The sequence below is a fragment of the Elgaria multicarinata genome, chromosome 6 (assembly GCF_023053635.1).
Source record: "Elgaria multicarinata webbii isolate HBS135686 ecotype San Diego chromosome 6, rElgMul1.1.pri, whole genome shotgun sequence".
Taxonomy (NCBI): domain Eukaryota; kingdom Metazoa; phylum Chordata; class Lepidosauria; order Squamata; family Anguidae; genus Elgaria; species Elgaria multicarinata.
The window spans coordinates 28422964-28443464 of record NC_086176.1 but is presented as its reverse complement, the minus strand read 5'-3'; the positions used below and the strand labels follow the sequence as shown (position 1 = coordinate 28443464).

Below are 20501 nucleotides of genomic sequence, written 5' to 3'. Positions count from 1 at the left end.
GTCTTCATTCTTCAAATTCCAGTGTTGTGTAATAAATGTTCATTGGGACTTCAAGCAAAAATATTTATGGTTTCCTGGATGGAGATGTTGAAAGAGTGAAGTTTAGGATTGGGACAGAGGGAAGAGATTTCCAGTCATTCATTGGAACAGTAATTTAAATTTCTCTTGGCTCCTCAGTCTGAGCTTTTGTTCTGCTTTTTCTTTGTTAAAATTGTTTTAGGCTTACATGTTCACATAGAGGAGGCCAAGGGAAACATATATCCCAGACCTGAGGAGTAAAGCTTCAGAAATTAAAGTTGTTTGGAATGTTTGCAAATCTGTCATGCTCCCAGCTCTTTAAAACCTAGGCTTATACCTCTCTGCATCACAAGGCTGACATGGATTAGGATTCCCCCTCCAAACCTTGCTTACCTGAAGAATAAATTAACTTCAACTACTAGATGGGGATGCTAATGAAATTGGGGTTCCTGGAGCTCTTAAATGTTCTTTACCCATGTTTATCTCAGTTAATTTGTGCGTACATGTTTCTTTCTTTCCCTTAGACTGCCAGCCCTTAGAAGGCTCCATACCTCATCTGAGAACTTCATCCACTTCTTTAAAGCCAGGATCAAAAGTCTCCCTCTTTTGTGACCCAGGTTTCCACATAGTGGGAAATTCTGTCTTGCATTGTCTAAATTTAGGACGGTGGGCACAGCCTCTTCCACAGTGTGAAAGTAAGTGGATTGTCTTAGCAATGTTGGCTTCAGGATAAACTGCAGTATTGGGACTAATTTTATCCCGGTATTCTAGAGTGTCTCTACATTGAGGGAAATTTCATCGTTTACTTGGGGCTTTTGTGCTTTCCGGTTCTTTGGTGTGATTGTTATGGGCTGAGGAGAGGGGCAACAAGAGCTTGAATTGACTACTTCCCCTCCATTCAGTTCCATTGAGTTCTACTGAGACAGCACCATCTAGTGGCACAAGATCTTGCTATTTCCCAGCTATTACAACTTTAAAAGTAGTTCTTTTTATCCCGGGATTTCCGGAGAATTCAGCGGGAGACGTCCTGGTTGTTGACAACATCATGAAATTGACCTGGAAACCTCCATGAATGGCCAATTATGAGTGTGCCACATGTTGACTGAGGGGGAGGATCTTACAATCATCATATCGCGAGATCATCCCCCTTCACCCCCCTCATCTAGCCATGGCCCATGTAGGGATGGACAAACTCCTGCCTAAAACCCTGGAAAGTTCCTGCCAGTCAGTGTCAACGATACTGGGCTAGATGGACCCATGCTCTGGCTCAGTATAAGGCAGCTTCCTATTGGTACTAAGCTCCCATCAACTGTATTAAGAAGAGATTATGCAAATATGTCTCATTTAATTATTTTATTCATTATTGTCTGTGTGTAGGGATTAGCTGCGGAGTGCCTCCACCCTTAGAAAACGGCTTTTACTCTGCTGAGGACTTCTTTGCTGGAAGTACTGTTACCTACCAGTGCAACAGTGGTTATTACTTGTTGGGAGACTCAAGGATGCCTTGCACGGACAGTGGGAGCTGGACTCTTACATCACCATCTTGTCTTGGTGAGTTCAGGAGCACACTTGACCTCATTGTTAATATGAAAAGCTAAAATCCCTGCTCACCCAACTGCCCCTCCCCCAGTCCCATTGAATCAAATATTAACTAAGCCTGGGGCCCTTTCTACACCTAAGGATTATCCCAGGAAAATGGAGGGATCGTCCCTGCCTGCTCCCGAGGTCCCCTGTGTGTCATTTGCATGCACAGGGATGATCCTGGGATGATCCCTGGAAAAAAGGCAGGTGTAGAAACGGCCTGGGTGAATAAGCATATAGGCCAACACCCAAAGAGCTAGTTTAGGTGAGATCTTGCATTCACCAGTGGGATTCTTAAAAACGTTTTTTCTTTCAAAGAGCAGACCCCCTTCCATGCCATACTACAAATTGCTTTTGAAAGACCCCTTGGTTTTGTTGGCAGCTTTCTGCGATGCATGGGCAGCTGCTGCTCAAGATACGTAAGTTGCAATCCCTCATGGAGACACAGAATTTTGGATGTGGGTCTTTTGGAACCTGGCAATAGGAGATATGTAGCCCACCATGCTTTTTCTACAAAGCACATTGGTTTATACATTTTCACAATGTCATGCAGCTTACATCTCAGGCTGAACTTAGTTAAATAAATTTCAAGGCATTGCTTACAATAGCATGAATACATGTTTGCATTCTTGTCATCACCCAGCATCTGTTTTGGTAAGTTTTGTTATGTCTTTATAAAGGGACTGGGTATGTAAAGAAAGAAAGAAAGAAATGCAAGCCTTCTAGAGTTTTCCATGCAATGTTTTTAATAGATCTTGGTGGTATGAAAGATTCAATATTTGTATAAAAAAACAGAGCCCGATTGAGAATTCCTGAGACAGTAGTAATATCTGGACCACCGAGAGTGACATTACTATGATTATTATTAATCTAGTGCTATCAGCGTATATGGCAATTTAGAGAGTAATATAACTACAGAAGAGGTCAACATTCCCTTGTAACTTAAATTTAAATCATGTTGAGGTAAGAAAGGTAAACAAGCAGAGGGAGAAAAAGATAGGAAAGGAGGAATGGGTATGGTATCTTATTCTTTTAAGTAGTGATCCTGGTCAGAGAACACTCTAAGCCATGATGGTTAAGCATTTTGAACTAAACATTATGGCTTAGTGTGTCATGTGAACCATTCCTAACCATGGTGGCTACATAACCACAGTTCAAACATGCTCACTAACCATGTGCTGCAAAAAGGGTTATTGGCCTAGCCATGGCTTCGTGTGTCATTTGAACAGGGCCGTTGTATCGCATTTTGTATTTTCACCTGTATAGCATTTTTGTCTTTGAATTGTTTGTAATATGCCCAGAGAACATTGCTTATTGGAAGGAATAAAAATAAATAAACATTTCACTTGGATGATAGGACTAAAGGGGTACAACTACACAGAAGAGGTTGTGTTGTAGTTAGAAAAAGTGTGAGAGAAATGGCACCATTTTGGTGTTTGGGTAGGGATATCTGGACTTAAGAAGCACCAAGTGAGAACTATAGGATCCTTTTAAGAGAGCAAGAGACCATCAGGAGGTGGGTGGGTAGAAGAGTTTGAGAAGCATAGATTACAAACAGAAAAAGAGCAAGATATGATTACAGAAAAAAGGGGGAAATATTGGAAATCAACGCTGCTCTATTTTTTGTAGATGTTGATGAATGTGCAGTGGGCTCGGACTGTGACCCTCATGCTTCTTGCCTTAACACAAATGGATCCTACATATGCACCTGCGTTCACCCTTATAGAGGAGACGGCAAGAAATGTGCAGGTAAAGGGGCAGGGGTGTGTGGCGAGGGGATAAAAAGTAGCCCAACTTGTATCCTGTATAAATACATCAGCATTATGTATTAATTGTGGCTCACTTCCCATCAGAATCCATCACTGAGATCCCAAATTATGTGCCTCATAAATTATTTGCAAAACTCACATGAACCTGAATAGAGCTGAATTGGAGGCTTTTGTTGAACAATGTTGCTTTCTTCCAGGAAGCACATACTGTTTTCAAAATGTGCATTAATCGTTCATTTCTATTTTTAAAAGGAAACAAAATGACAAGTCTTTATAAAAACAAAAACAAACGTATAGCTTCATAACAGGTTGTAGTGCTTACTTTTGTCTTGGTGGTCATCACCTTAAGAGCAAAATCCATGTACCTAAAATTGGGCATGACAGCTACTTCTGGATTGATGGAAAAAGCCAGGAAGCTTGTTTCTCTGCTCCCTGTGAGTGGGGTGTGGGTGGGTGGAGAAATGCACAGAATGATGGTCAGCTGGCTTTTTCCTTCCAAAAATGAGGAGCTGGCCTGACGTTATAGGAGCCAATTCTGAAGGAGAGTGCCATAAAGTAGATAATACTGTCCTTATCAATGGCAGCAACAACTTCATCATAACAAAACAGGCCTTCTGTCAGAATGGAAAAGTAATTACAAGGAACTATGAGCCTTTCTACATGAGGCATTCATTGTGCACTCGTGATTCCTCACTCATGATAGTTTTCAGGTGCTTTACACAAAGTAGTCATTCTCCAGGGCCTCTCCTGTTCTTTGCAACCATTATAACATTGAGGGGGGAGGGTTCCTAACGAGGAAAGTCTGGTATTTCCATGAATGGTGGCATAAACCTTTGGTGTATTTGTATGATTCCATTATACCACATCTCCACCTAGTGCATGTGTAATGGGACATATAGAAAGGCAGAGAGGTAAAACCCTGGGGGGGCGGGGGGAAACGCATATTAAGGAGCCGATCTGAAGCCAAAAGCAGAAGTCTTGGCAATGGCAGTTCAAAAGCCCCATGTAGAAAAGCCCTAAGAGTTTGTTTGCTTGTTCTCTGTCAAATGTTATTTCACCACAGTTAGGTTACAAAACAAATAAGAAGAATGTGGAATCATAATGTGTTTATGGCCTGGTAAATATAATCAAGATACAGAAGTAGGAACCCTGTTTCCATTTCTGTAGCTTCACTCTGTGGAAGAGAGCTGCAACAAGTATGCAGAATGTTTTGAATAGATGTGCATCAGGATGGATTGTTTTCCTCATTCTTTTGTCACATGCATTGCAAAAAATAGGATTTAAGTTATATCCAAGGCACAGTAATAAATAAAAAAGAGGGTGGGTTGACTTGTGTCTAGAATCTGGGTTTATATTCCATTGCATTGCATGTGAGACAATATTGCACCCTGTGTAAGGAAAAGAGGATAGATATGAGGAAACAAATTTCTCTCCATGCAATGAAGGCTCTGTAAAGAAAATCGTGGTTGGAAACGTTCTTTGAAGCATCCTTTAAAGTGGTGTGTGTGTGTGTGTTCTTCCCATGCTCTTGTAACTGGGCCTTTTTTCTTCTTCTTCCAAATTGCCTGCTTAAATGTTGCATGATTTGTTTTCATTTTTAAGCACATGAGCCACACCTGAGGTCAATAAGCTCTGTTTTACCTTGTGTCTGATTCCAAAGAACCAGTAAAATGCAAACATCCAGGAGACCCTGAGCATGGCCACTCGCATGGCAACAGCTACAATGTTGGTAGCGAAATCAGTTTCTCATGTGACAAGGGCTACCAGCTGAAAGGAGTGAATAAAGTCACATGTTTGGAGTTCGGGGAATGGAGCCACCTGATACCATACTGTGAAGGTATTGTTTTCTGCATGCTTGTTGTGATTGGTACAGGTAGAAACATAGAAGCGTAAACAGAAACGTTAATCAGTTGAATGTCTAGTTGGTTGAAATTGAATGTCTAGTTGAATGTCTAGTTGGTCCCAAAAATGCTCTCCAAAGGTTATTTATAGTTCATAAACTTTCTTCCAAAGATGCCGATTTGGGGTTGGTAACTTCACTATATACCTGAGATGAGAGAGCTTTCCTATCCTTTCTGCAACTGGGACTATTCAATTAAGGGCATATCCACACTTCACACTTTAGCTGAGTGAACAGTCCTTCCCTCTCACAAAGGAACCCTGGGGGTTTGCAGCACACTCAACAAACTCCAATTCCCAGAATTCTTTGTGCAAGTCCACAGGAGCTAAACTATTTTTTTAAAAAGAGCAGCCCTCCATATACATTTAAAGCGTATATATGAGAGGGTGTGAGGTGCAATGGATATCTCTGCTGCACCATCAGATTAATGGCAGGACTCAGAACTGCAGGAAGGGCAGGATTCTTTCTGCCCATCATCCAAGGGTTTCTGGACCGCACTATAAGCTCCATCCGACAAGTGTTGTATTGCACGTTCGTTACTGGGCACTCACGGATTCCTCGGAGGTCCCTCACATGACGTCGCCTGCCTCTCTCATGCCTTCTGCCCCTTCTGGTCTTCCTTGCGCAGCTAGAAAAACCAGAAAAGCTCCAAAATGTGTTTTAAACCAAAGTGGCTGCTCTCTCCTGCTGTGTGTGGGAGAAGCAGCGTGTTCACAACAAGGGACTGAATGGCCCTCGTGCACCTTGTTTACTTCCTGTTTGAAAACAGGAAGTTACTGAGTGTCCACAGAGAAACGACAGTAGGCAGCGTTAGCCACTGTTTCTTCTAAGGTGTAATGGAGCTTTATGCCTCTGATGCGATGACAATTTTAGAGCTGGAGTTTCTCTGTCCTTCGGCTATTCCATATTAAAACTGAGTAAGGCCCTCCTTTTTCTTCTCCTAGGATAGATATTTGGGTTGTTGTTTTTTAATAATTGTTGTTTAATCAAGGCTTTTGTTTTGTTTTACATCTAATATCTCTTCAAGCTATTTCCTGTGGTATCCCAATCATTCCCAAAAATGGTGCAATTGATGGATCCAATTTTACGTATGGTAGCAAAGTGATCTACAGGTAGGATGATCATTGACTTTATGGAAAATATGGATAATATCTTGTATTAATTAGAAGAGACCACAATTAAATTGTACATTGTAGAAATTACTGGAAGAAATCTGCTTGCAAATGTGAAGTTATCCACTTCGTGGGGTTAGCAATTTGGTGTTTGAGACAAGGCAGGGTTTGGTTGGGTTATATTATTATTATTATTATTATTATTATTATTATTAAAATAAGTAAATAATTAAATAATATATGGGCTTTGTTGTGGGTTTTGCACAAGCTAGAAAGTGTCTGCTGTTTAATGCAGTGCATACACATGAAATTCTGCAGTTGCCAATCAGTATTAAATTCTTTAAATTTACTTTGTTTGAAACTCTTCAACAATACAAATATTTAACAGTTTATTGTCTTCTATAAAAGATTTGTTATCACTAAAAAACGCAGAATACTGCAACTGATAAGAGTAGCGAACATTATACTTTTATTGTGTACACTGCATATGATTAAATGGTATGGCAAACAAAGCCATAGTTATGAATGCCAGCGAGCGTAGTCAAATAATCTGTCTTCAACTTTTCTTTGTATTTATGAAGATCCCAAATTATTACATCTACCCAACATAGACTTCACATAAGACTGGAATCAGATCTCTAATAATAACCACATGGTGGTCACTTAAAAACTCGTTTTGCTGTGGCAGTAACCACTAGAGAGATAGTAGCCTATATTCATGGCCCTCATAGCGAGCCATTCATTGCTTTGCAACTGCTCAGAAATCTGGGGAAATTGGAAGGCATGGTAATCCTCAGCTTAACATAGAGTTGGTGGTTACAGACTTTTGTGCATTATGTAGTTAAACCACAGTGCAGCAAGTTTTAAGCATCTACCATATGATTAGTAGCCATCTGATTCCACCCATTTAATTTTATTTTTATTTATTTATTTGGTACGAAAACTATTTAAAGATTGAATTAACAGCAGGAAAGAGCACATATTTATACTTGCTTTCTTGTCTAAATGCAGGTGTGATAAGGGATACATTTTGATGGGTGAAGAAAATACAGTGTGTGTTGCCAGTGGCAAGTGGAATCACTCTTCGCCATTTTGTGAATTAGTAAAATGTCCCCTCCCAAAGGAAATAGACAATGGAAAGTATACAATGAGTGGCCTGACATACCTTTCTAATGTCTCATACATCTGTGATACAGGTTACAGGTAATCAAGAAACCAAGATGCACTTACTGAATGGTATATCCTTGTAAAAATTACATGTTTATGTATTTATGAATTGAGGGAAGTGCTTATGCAAAATGAAATATGTGGAAATGGTTGTAAATCTTTAAGGTCTTTTCTATATTCAATGTAAAAATATGGATACTCATGGGGAATATCATGTCGCATTGGTGATCTTACTAACATTTGAATCAGTCTTTAATCTTTAAGTGTGTTTAAAAAGCTTCGCTAGGCAAAATCTGCAAATTATCTTATGATCAAAAGGTTTCTATTTATATTTGCAATCCAACAAAGGCTTAATTGCCTCTTAATTAATTAATATTACATTTTAAAGACCGGGGACTCTGAAACTGTCGAATAAAGAATTTTCAGCTAAACCTAATGCTTGAGAGGGAGACCTTTGTAGGGAACAGAGTGCATATTTTGACGGTGGGCATGGCTAGACGGGGCGATATCCTGGGTATCATCCTAGGATCGTCCCTGTGCATCCAAATGATACACAGGGGATCCCAGGAGCAGGGAAAGATGGTCCCTCCCTTTCCCCGGGATATCGCCCTACCCTTCTATCCTGATCCCGAGACCACAGGACATGCGGCTGGTTGTCCCGGTTTCGTCTTGGCTCCTCGTGAGTAACTGGGAACTGGGCACAGGTCACGGAGTTACTCAGGAGCCCCGTACCCATTGGGGGGGGGGAAGCTGGAGGTGTTGTTGTTTTAAAAAACTTATTTTTACGCAGGAGCACTCCTGCACTCTTCTTCAATTCAAACCCCCCCCCCCAAATGGCAGGCGCAACGTCCTCTTTCTCCTGGGACGTCACGCGCCGTGTATAGACCGAGGGGGAGGATCTCGCAATCATCGTATCGCGGGATCATCCCCCTCCACCACTTTGTCTAGCCATGCCCTATGATTGCAGAATCTAGGGTTTATTATGTTACTTGCAATATGGTACATAATCTTTCTCTCCCCTCCTGCCCCATGCCATTTTGAATTTGAATTCTGAAAGCTGAAATTTTGGGGGGGAATTTTCTAACTTATTGAGATTGAACATTCCTGCTGTACTGCTGCACTTTGAGTGTGCCCATCTGCCTTAGGAATGTGTGACACTAGGAATTCTGCTCTGTTAAGCACAATGGGATTTTGCAGAGTTTCCATTCCAATATGCAGCAGTGGACTGTAGTAGATTTTTTTTTTTTTTTAATGCCAGAAATGTTCCTATTTTTCGGCGCACATTAAAGGGACATTTTTTCATTCCTGTGATTTGCACAAATGGGAGTGGTTTGGGTTTTGTTTCTTGTGTTTTGGGGTCCAGGAATTTGCGTAAAGGGAGTAATTTTTTAAAATACTTTTTTATCAGGGTCTTGCACAAGTCCACCTGTCTGGCCACTGTGTAGCCCTGCAGGCGCATATTCCCCTCTTGTCAATATCCTTGTCAATTTCATCCTCTCCACACAGTACTTCATTTAGCCCAGGAGGGCCATATTCCATTCTTGTCAAAGAACTTGTCGATTTCACCCTCCATGTTGCTACCCCTGCTCAGGAAGCACCAAAGTAGAGGATGAAATTGGCAAATTCTTTGACAAACACAGGATATGTCCAGCTGCCTCTTGAAGGCCTCTAGTGTGGGAGAGCCCACAACCTCCCTAGGTAATTGGAGAGAAAAGGTAGAATTCCCTGTTTGGACCTCATGCTAAACAAACCATGGATGAAGACTTCATGGTTTGTTCTTCTGGCAGGAGGAACCAAACAGGGAGTGATCAAGCAAGTAGGCATTTTACAAAATCTGGTTTACTCTGACATCTAAACACGCTGTGTGTGTGTTTGCCTTTTGGATTACATTTATTTATTTATTTATTTATTTATTTATTACACTTATATACCGCTCCCATAGCCAGGGCTCTCTGGGCGGTTTACAGAAATTCTAAAATTGAGATAAAAACAAGTATACAACATTTAAAATTCTAAAACAAAGAACATACACACATAAAGCATTAAAAACCGTTAAAAAACTAAACATGTGGGTGATTAAGATGCGGATTACATCTGTTAGCATAATATAAAAATGTAGTATCCCATGTTTTAGGATTTTCTATCTGGTGGTGCTATACTCTTCAAAACTATCATAGCTTAAACTTCAGATGTGTATGTTTTAATTGATGGTTGATAAAAAATCAAACATTTTCAAGGAAAAGAGTGAAAGGAACTTTGTGATAATATTTGGACAAAAGAGACTTTTTCTTCTTCTTCTCCCAGCATCCTCCCAAGCCACTTTAAGCTTGTTTGTTTATTTCTTAGTATGCAGGGAGCCTCCATTCTTGTATGTGAAGATTCAGCTAACTGGAGTAGTTTACCTCCGGACTGCGAAATTGTTTCTTGCAATCTTCCTCCTGTCATTAAAGATGCTGTTGTTAGTGGAAGCAACTTTACCTTTGGAAACACCGTCACTTATACGTGTAAGGAAGGGTATGTAAATAAGCTCTACTCGACTAAAAGTTTGAAATACTTTTAGAGCTGTGGCTGCCTAGGCTATGTCCGTATTAATATATAACCAAGTTAGGGCACAAACTTATGCATGTTTAGACAGAAAAAAGGCCTACAACTCCCAGCATGTCCCAGCCAGCATGGCTAGCTGGGGAATGCTGGGAGTAGTAGGCCTTTTTCCTGTCTAAACATGCATAGGATTGTGTCCTTAAGCACTTTTAAGTCCCAATGATTTAAAATTGCTTAAGTCTCCCAATGAAATCAGTAGGACTTACAAGTGTGTAACTTTACAGGATAATACCCTAAAGAACTGGATTCCAACATTTACAGCAAAGATGCATTTTAATTTATTTAATAATTTAAACCCAACCTTCAAAATTATTTTTCCCAAGGTATTTTAAAAGAGAAACACTGTTTCTTTCAGGACTTTTAAAAGACAATAGAAGCTGTCTGTCCATTATTTGCAACCTGAATCTAATGTTGCTGTTCTTTTTCAATCCATAGCTACACCTTAATTGGCCCTGAAACTGTGGAATGTTTGGCAAATGGCAAATGGGACCTCAGTCACCAGCAGTGTGTGGCTGTTTCCTGTGACGAACCACCGCCTGTGGATCATGCTTCTCCAGAGAGTGGCCATCGGCTGTTCGGAGATGTAGCAATCTACTACTGCTCCGATGGATACAGTTTAGCTGGCAATTCCCAGTTACTTTGTAATGCCCAGGGGGAGTGGGTGCCCCCTGCGGACAAAGATGTTCCGGAGTGTATAGCTGACTTCTGCGAGAGACCGCTGTCCGTGTCATACAGCATCTTAGAATCCTTAAATAAGGCCAAGTTTGCAGCTGGGTCAACTGTGAGCTTCAAGTGCATGGAGGGCTTTGTCTTAAACACATCCGCTAAGATTGAATGTGTTCGGGGAGGCCAGTGGAACCCTTCCCCTTTGGCTATCCAGTGCATTCCTGTTCGCTGTGGAGAACCAGCAAACATCGCAAATGGCTATGCGATTGGCACAAATTACAGTTTTGGGGCAATCGTAGCTTACAGCTGCACAAGGGGATACTATATCAAAGGCGAGAAGAAGAGGACATGTGAAGCAACAGGAAGTTGGAGTGGTACTATGCCTACTTGTCATCCAGTGTCCTGTGGGGATCCACCTAAACTTGCAAATGGAGATATTAAGGTACTGGTAAGGCTCTGAATGTATGCAACATTAGGAATACTTGTGCATTTGGAGGTTTCAGTGTATTAAAGCCTAAGCAATTGAGAAATAATTAAAAGCAGAATAACTGATGTAATTATGAGAATGCCTTTGTGACACAACCAGGCTTCTCAAAATCAGATGTGTGCAACTTTATCCAATAAGTGCAGCAATTTTAAGGAAAACACTCATACACCCAGAAAACATTTTACCAGCTGAGTTTTCAAATACTCTTCCTGTACAGATCGTGGACAGATTTTCAGTGGAACCAAACGATATATCTAATACCACTTGGTTTTTCATCTATCATCCATAATGACGCAGAGAGGGACCGAAAACTGCTGTTGTACACACCCTTTAAACTTTTATGTTGTTTATAGTGTAGTCTTTCAGTATTTTGATTTTGATGTTTTCTGTTCACCTAGTTCTGTAAAGTTGACCTGTGAGCTAACACTTCTCATAAACTACATGAAGAAAGCCTGGATTATGTAGATTATTTTGATGTTTAAATGGGGCATATGTTAGCAATTGTCTTTGCGATCAGACCCTTAAGGTTTTAGCACTATCAAAAAGCACTGCTATTCGCTAGGACTGTGACATTTTATGAGTCATAACATTTGCTCTGATCCATTTTACAGAACATTACAGGACGTTTCTTTGGAAGTGAAATGAAATACCAGTGCAATCCTGGTTACCGGATGCTTGGAAATCCAACATTATTTTGCCAAGCCAACCGTCAGTGGCACAGTGAAGCACCTCCTACCTGTATGCTTCTCAATTGTGGGAAGCCACCTCCTCTCCATCATGGATTCAGCAAGGGAGAAAGTTTTGAGGTGGGCGCCAAGGTCATTTTTTTCTGTAATGAAGGCTATGAGCTGCTAGGAGATCCCTCTTGGACATGCCAGAAATCTGGGATGTGGAACAAGAAACAAAACCCCAAATGTGTCCCAACAAAGTGTCCAGAACCACCGCTAATTGAGAATCAACTTGTCCTGAAGGAGATGGCTGATCAAGTAGGCGTGGTGCAGTTTTCATGCAAAGAGGGCTTCATTTTGAACGGTGCACCCGTACTGAAGTGTTTGCCATCACAACAGTGGAATGATACTTTCCCTGTCTGCCAAATGGTGCTGTGCCGTAGGCCTCCATATATTCCTTTTGGGGACCCCGTGGTGACTTCTCTTCATTTTGGTAGCACAGTGAGCTATACATGCATGGATGGGTTTTTGCTGAAGGGAATTTCTACCATTAGTTGCCAAGCAGATGGTTCATGGAGCTTCCCACTACCAGAATGCATTCCAGTTGAGTGCCCACAGCCAGAGGAAATTCAGAATGGCATTGTGGATGTACAAGGCCTTACCTATCTCAGCACTGCACTGTATAATTGTAAGCCGGGCTTTGAGCTAGTGGGAAACATTACCATTCTTTGTGGAGAAGATGGCCACTGGCTTGGAGGAAAGCCATCTTGCAAGCCTATTGAGTGTTCCAAGCCCAAGGAGATCCAGAATGGCCAGTATTCGTATGTTGACCTACACTACAGGCAGATGGTTACCTACTCATGTGACAGAGGTTTCCAGCTTGAAGGGCAGAGTGTCCTGAGTTGCCTGGAAACAAGAGAGTGGAACGCAGAAGCTCCATCTTGCAGAGCTATCAACTGTGATCCTCCACAGCCAATTGAGAATGGCTTTGTAGAAGGTGCAGATTACAGCTATGGAGCTATGGTGATATACAGCTGTATTCCAGGATTCCAGCTCTCTGGTCTTGCTATGCAGACCTGTGAGGAATTGGGATGGTCGAGTGTTAGTCCAGTGTGCCTGCCAACAGATTGTGGCCTTCCTCCCCATATAGACTTTGGGGGATATATAACAATTAGCAGTGAAGAAAAAAGTTTTGGCCAAGAAGGAATATTAGAAGAGGGTTTCCACATTGCCAGCCCACCTCTTTTCTCTCTAATACTTGATAACCAGAAAGACATGCAAAGTTCTTCCAAGGCCATTAATACTTTGCCATTGTCAGGTTATCTGTACAGCACGACAGTTTTGTATAGTTGCTACCCTGGCTATGAACTTTTAGGAAATTCCATCTTATCCTGCCAAGAGGATGGGATGTGGAATGGTAGTGCTCCTGTCTGCATTCCCATTCAGTGTGAATTGCTGCTGTCTCCAGAAAATGGTTTTGTACATTTTACAGAGAACACCCTTGGTAGTGCAGTGAAATATACCTGTAACCTAGGGTATACGCTGATTGGCTCAGACACAAGGCTTTGTATGTCCAGCAGGCAATGGAGTGATGCAGCTCCAACCTGTGAGGTCATATCATGCAGAGTGCCTAGCAGGCCCATGAATGGCACAATAAAAGGGGAAGTTTATACTTATGGGAGCACAGTCCAGTATGACTGTGAACCTGGGTTTCAGTTAAATGGTTCTGATAAGAGAACATGCCAGGCTGACCAAAAATGGGATGGAAATGAGCCCATCTGCATTCCTGTTTCCTGTGGCCAAGTCCCCAATTTAGAGAATGGCCAAGTGACTGGAGAGGAATATACCTTCCAAAAAATTATTGAGTACAGCTGCAAAGAAGGTTTCCTGCTGAGAGGGGACCAGAAGAGAGTCTGTCTTCCAGATGGAAGCTGGAGTGGGAGCCCTCCTGTGTGTAGAACAGTTCAGTGTGCTGTACCACAGCCACTTCCCCATGGGCAAATTAGTGGATCAGAATTTGGCTTTGGGCAGAGGATTGAGTATCACTGTGATGAAGGATATGTATTGCATGGTGCATCCTTACGGATCTGTCAGGCGACCGGTACCTGGGATAAAGAGGCTCCGTTCTGTGAGCCTGTCTACTGTGGACCTCCTGAGGACATCTCTAATGGCTTCCTGAATGGTTCAGCCTTCGGTTATGGGGAATATATAGAGTATGTGTGCTTTCCTGGTTATGAGTTACAGGGAAATCCAGTGAGGCAATGTATGTCAAATGGTTTATGGAGTGGCAGGCCCTCTTCTTGCCTGCCATGTGAATGCTCTGCACCAACAATTCAGAATGGAATAGTTAAAGGTAACAATTTCAGCTGTGGTAAGACAGTAGAATTCAAGTGCCTAGAAGGTTTCAGACTGCTTGGTCCTTCAGAAATCACCTGTGAAGCTGCTGGGAGATGGAGTTCTGGCTTTCCACACTGTGGGCTGATTTCATGCGGCCCTCCACCGACAGTCCCCAATGCATTCATTAATGGGAGCAGCTCTGTGGATCAGAATACCATCATTTATAACTGTGAAATGGGCTATGTGATGCAAGGGAGCTCGGAATTGACATGCACAGGAAAAGGAGTCTGGAATAAGCCGTATCCAAGCTGCATGTTACTGACCTGCGGGCCGCCACCTTCCGTGCCTCATGCAGTTGCCTTTGGAGAGTCACAGGCCTATGGGAGTAAAGTCCAGTACAGGTAAGAAGAGTTCATATGACCATCTGAGAGTATCTAATACATGAGTGTCTGATGCTGACAGGAAACTTTCCAACTGAAGCAACCAATAGTAACTTGCAACAAATATAGAAGTGCCTGGGTGAAAATACTTTTGTATTTCCCTGTAAGCTAAAGTATTCATGAAAATGTAGGCCTGGTTTGGAAGAGCAAACCATAGTTTATGAAGCTGGGAACAAGCACAGGGGCCAGGTATTTCTCTACCTCCCCTCCCCATTGCATGCCAGCTTTGGCATGAAGGCCCTGACTTGTATTGAGGCAGAGTTCCCTATTATGTCCACTCGAGAGAATTGTGGGTTAATCAGGATCTTCACTCCAAAACCAGCATGAGATGGGAGAGGACAGAGGATGAGGGAAGAGTCCTCAGCCCCACCACTTATTCATGAATCATAATCTGAACTGGACAATAGGCTAGGGAGATAGCTCTCAAAGCCTGTAATGTGAGCCTTTGCTTAAACTGTTGGCTGCTTAGTTTGGGAAGCTTCCCAGAGTTTGGTTAGAAAAGATCAAGGACTCCAGAGTTTCGTTTTCCCCAATTGGAAGCATCATTGGCCATAAGTCTGGGACTGTTTGCTTGGCACTATTTGAGCTGAGATTAGTGTCCAGGATGTGGACCCAAAAAAACAAAATGACAAAATATCCAATCTAGCACAGCACAACCAATATTAGAAATCAATTTAGATTGCTCAGGATTTCACCCTCTGCCGCCCAAAGAGTTCTCTAAAAATGCTCATACCTGGTAACTCATTTCTGAATCAAACTAAGGTGAGTTTCCATTTCTCTAGTCAGAATTATACATAGGGGAGTATACAAGTATTATGTGTGTTTTTTGTTTTTAAATTGGAGGTTTAAAAGAGGACCCCTGGTTTCTTTTTGCATCTAAAATGTACCTATTGCTGATAACACGGCTGTGCCTTGTATGTTGCAGATGTCTGGAAGGTTATGTGATGGAGACAGAAATGGATTCATGCACCTGTCAGGAAGATGGACACTGGTCCCCTGATAGCATTTCTTGTTGCCCAAAAAAATGCCCCCTGCCCACAAATATAACCAATGTAATTATTTTGGGTGCTGAATTCACTGTGAATAAGAGCATTAACTTATCATGCACAGAAGGCTACTATTTGATTGGAACAAGCACCTCCACATGCCAGGTAATGATTTTCTTCTGTTATTTTCTATTATTATTATTATTATTATTATTATTATTATTATTTCTTACCCGCCTCTCTGATTGGATTGAGGCGGGGAACAACAGCAAGCATAAAATACTGATTAAATCATCCCAAAAACATCCTAAAAGCACATTAAAAGTTGTTAGAGCCCCTGTCTTTTATATTCGTATACCTGTGTCACCTGAAGTTATTCCTGAAGACCAACATTTGCTCTGGTTATACACGGTTTCTATTCTTCTGCTGATTAAAAAACTAACTCTACTCGAAATAATTCTCCCCTCTAATTGCTTACAGTGGCAGTAGCACCATACTGGACTAAGATGTAACTTTTGAAGCAAGTAACATTGTTGTTAGAAAGGCTGGGAATTCCATGCCACAACAAAATTTTACACATGATGATTGCCTCACCATCATGGTTTGGGGGGGGGGGGAAATCAGTCAGATCTGCACTAAGCAGGATATAACACTTTGAAAACGGTTTGAAAACAATATGTTGAAATTGTCATGGGCCTCATCAATTGTCAAATCCATTATAAACCATTATAAAGTTGTGTAGATTCTGCCCACATTGAAAAGTATCTACAACCAAAATGTGTTACTGACGACATGGCCAATCCCATGTGAAAATTTGTTCAAGGTCACATTTCCCATGAAATATCTGCTCATTCTTTTTGTCACGTAATGAAAAATGCATTGAAATTTTCAGCAGATTATTTTTTCATCTGTTGAGGAGGCATATCAACTTGTATAATGACTGCAAAATGTCAATGAAATCCATAGCTACAATGCACCCCTCATTTGTTTGATTTGCCACGCACAACCCCAGGCAAGTTTTTTTGTCTTCAGAATTCTGTTTAGAATAAAATTGTGATTTAGTAATTTAGGTGAAAAACTCGTTCCTAATCACGTTTGCTCGGCAATACTTTATGATTCCAGTGCTTTCCAAAGGATACCATGTGGTTTCCAAAGGAGAGCCAGTGTGGTGTAGTGGCTAAAGTGTTGGACTGGGAGTTGGGAGATCCGGGTTCTAGTCACCACTCAGCCATGGAAACCCACTGGGTGACTTTGGGCCAGTCACAGACTCTCAGCCCAACCCACCTCACAGGGTTGTTGTTGTGAGGATAAAGTGAAGAGGAATAGGAGGATTATTTACACCACCTTGGGTTCCTTGCAGGAAAAAGGGCAGGATATAAATGCAATATACGCCAAATCAAATTTGCTGTGTCAAATTATCCCTTTCTGCTAATCACCAGGTGTCTTGCTGGTCACTTTTCTTATTCCCCCAAAAGTAGTCTGCAATCTAGAGAAGCACAGCACATGCCTACTGTCACACCAGTCTGGAGCCCTGTGCACACTCTGCCGCATATACAAAGCTCCTGCGCTCCCTCCTTCCTTCTGTAAAGAGAAGCGTGTGCCCTGCAGAGCCGCTTTCATGCTCTACATGCATGCAGCATTGTAAGAAGCAGAGATGCATCTGCAGTTGACAGGACAGAGAAGCTATTGGAAACCAAGAAGTTCTATATGGGCACCACATTGCATGTAGGAAATTGCTGGCTGAGATACAGCCTTACGTTACAAGCTGCATTTGAAACCCAAGAGTAATTCTAGAGCAGTTTTCAATGAATTGCTTTTTTGAAAATAAAAATAAAACTCTTGCATGCAAGTTAAGGAATTTGCTGTCGTTAATGCTTTTTATCTGTTATATATAACCTGTACAATTCATTCCATTGCTTTTATATTGCTTAGCAAGCCCTGCATATACTTTCTCCCTATTTTTAGAATAACGGTAACTGGATACCATTATTTTCAAGCGATATCTGTGCACCTGTCTCCTGTGGAAATCCTGAAACTCCAGAACATGGAATTGTGGTTGGCAACAGATTCAGTTACAAGGACACCATTCTTTATAAATGCAGCTCTGGTTATGAGTTGGAAGTAAGTCCATTAAATATTTTCTACGGTCTGATGGTTAGCATGTGGCCTAGTAGATAACACATGAGATTTAGATCTGGAAGAAGTGAATTCAAATCCCTTACGCTCGACACTCTTTCTTAGGACAGCTTCTCCCACTATCATTTGCTCTATAGTAGAGAAACCTGAAAATAAAATACAGATGTGCCACATAAGTTCTGAAGGTTGTATGTATGTCTTATTTATTGGGGACGTCCGGTAAAGATGGCGACGTGAGCAGCAGCCTTCCACCTCAGCTCTCTTGTTTGTTTTAATTCTTTTATTCTTGTTTTGGCATTGAGTTCCAAGGCTAAGTTTCCAGCCAAATAGTTTTATAATAGTTTTAATCTTGTTTTGCGTGCCTTAAAGTTGTTTTAAATAGTGCTGGTTCAAACAATCATGATCTACGGCTCACTCCCAGTTTTAATCATCAAAGTTTCCCCTGTTCCTCTTTTTCCTTCTTACCGCACGGAACATTAGTTTAATAATTCTACTCTTTTTTTAGTCTTATTTATTGCTTTTCTCATTAAAATATAGGGAAGTGGCAACACCTTTGCTGTGTATTTTAAGGAAGCCACAAAGAACATGCACTTACCTTTTAAGATGGGTACAGCGCATGTATATTTATTTTGTACTCAGTTGTCTGAGAACTTGCTCCCTTATTTCAAATTCTGCATCTGTAAAACAGCAAAATGGCTGGAGCATATTAAGGTACAAATGAAGTGGAAGTTCTGAAACTGGTATGCATGACACAACAGCCCGTGAGCTGTCAAGCATGAGCAGGAGAGGGTGGACTCACTGCCTGTAGCACACCTACCACTTCCGCTTTTCGTCAGCAACCCATAATTGTCTCCTTTGTAGGCTGTTGAGTATGATGTGTGATCCCAAACCGCCGGGTTGTTTAGGGCTAAACAAAACCAGTGGTTAACCCATGGTCTGGGTTCATAAGTGTTGTGCCTAGAGTTTCAGACTAAGTGGAGAATCATATTTTTGAATCTTTTACTACATTAAAAACTCCAACAGGTTGGAATCTAACAGAGCAGGGAGAGGGTAAAGTAAGAAGCTTTATGCTTGATGTGCTACTTTTCTACTTGTAGGGAGCTCTTTACATGAGGAAGCATTCAAAAATGGTACTTCTCACCAGCACTCGAGCTCCTCAGGATTCTACTATCTCAGTCTGTTGCTTGTATAGCTTAGTCTCCTAATGATGTATGTTACAGGGTAGCCTTAATAGATGCATGGAATAATGGATGCTTCCGAATGAAAGGCTCCTACCATTGACAGTCAAACATTATTGTGCAGCTATTCCATCTCTCCTTCCTTAATGGGTTTTTCTAGTAAGAAAAAGATGGAAGAAGCAGTGGGAAAACACAGGGGAGCTACAAATTGAGGAAGTCATCTGGACCCCCATGAATGAGGCAGTGTAATTGCACAGTAAAAGCCTCATCTGGAAATACTGAATGACTGTAAACACTTACACACTGTAACACCCTCTTCCAGTACACTCCATTCCATTCCTTCCTATCATTCCTCCTGACACTCAAAATTCCATTCCCCCTGAGCATGCTCAGTTCTTATTAGGTTGTTTTTCAGAATTTTCCCTGAAAGTGGGGTGGGTTCGTAAAATTTTTTTGAACTTCTGCAAACCTTTGGGTTTCCACAAGCCTGCTGATACCTCCCTCTTGTGCATGGAAGCTGCTCTTTGACTTGTTTGACTACATAAGCATAGGCAGTCAGACAGCGAGTTTGTGATTAGTGGATAGGATGCTGGAAGGCCCGGCACTGAAAAGACGTGAAATTCAGCAGCAGGTGAGGCTCTCTGGGGAAGTCATTCTACAACTAAAAAAAAAAGCCCTCTCTACAGTTACTGCCTGCCTCTCTTCAAAAGGTTGGGGGATTCAGAGGAGAGTCTCCAATGATGATAACAACATATGGACAGGCTCATCCCGGAGTGCTTCTCCACTTTTTCCATTCTGTTATTACACTTCCATTACACTTATTTTAATAAAATCAAAACATATTCCAGAATCTATAACTGACAAGCAGAGGAGTCATGGAGGCTACATTTTATAGCAAAGAGAAATAGCAACAATGTAATTACCCATATTACACAATTGTTCAAAAAGAGTTAAATCAGTATTATTAAATATATTATATTAGACGTATAATACTAGAGCTAAAACTGTCAATAGCAACTTTTTGCATAGAGGCTTACAGTTGGAGCATCAAAACATTCCGCAAACTGGAGATTGTAAGAATAAAGCCACTGGGGTTTCAGTTATTATCATCTAAATAACTAGTCATAAACATTTTGTCTGGGAGCAGCATTAAAATCCAGGGGGGGCATGCTCTCAGATGTATATAACACCAGTGTGCCAGAAGCCCAGAAATGAAGAACCATATTTTTCCACGTGTTCTGCAGTTTAACCAATAAAGTAGGTAAAGGGAATTAATCTCATTGCACCTGGAAATTATGCTATTAGTGCCACCTACGGTCAGCTTGTCCCTTTGCAGTAAAAGGCGAAATCTTCATACATTGAAGAGAGAGGAGATACTTTACAGAGAATGAGGCTCCAAGTAAAACTTGCCTTAAAGTAAACCCTTGCTCTCAATTATAAATGTTTCTGTTATTT

At 41.3% G+C, this 20501-nt stretch overlaps 1 protein-coding gene across 1 annotated transcript in view; it reads left to right on the top strand.

The window, feature by feature from the left end:
* The window catches only part of SVEP1 (sushi, von Willebrand factor type A, EGF and pentraxin domain containing 1), a 115556-nt gene that overhangs the window by 66899 nt on the left and 28156 nt on the right, over positions 1-20501 (top strand). The window contains exons 29-39 of the mRNA XM_063129193.1: positions 543-713; positions 1396-1569; positions 3229-3348; positions 5029-5205; positions 6296-6380; positions 7392-7583; positions 9894-10061; positions 10584-11256; positions 11913-14707; positions 15672-15897; positions 17698-17853. Of these exons, the coding sequence (XP_062985263.1) occupies positions 543-713; positions 1396-1569; positions 3229-3348; positions 5029-5205; positions 6296-6380; positions 7392-7583; positions 9894-10061; positions 10584-11256; positions 11913-14707; positions 15672-15897; positions 17698-17853 (4937 nt within the window). The remainder of the gene's footprint in view (positions 1-542; positions 714-1395; positions 1570-3228; positions 3349-5028; positions 5206-6295; positions 6381-7391; positions 7584-9893; positions 10062-10583; positions 11257-11912; positions 14708-15671; positions 15898-17697; positions 17854-20501) is intronic.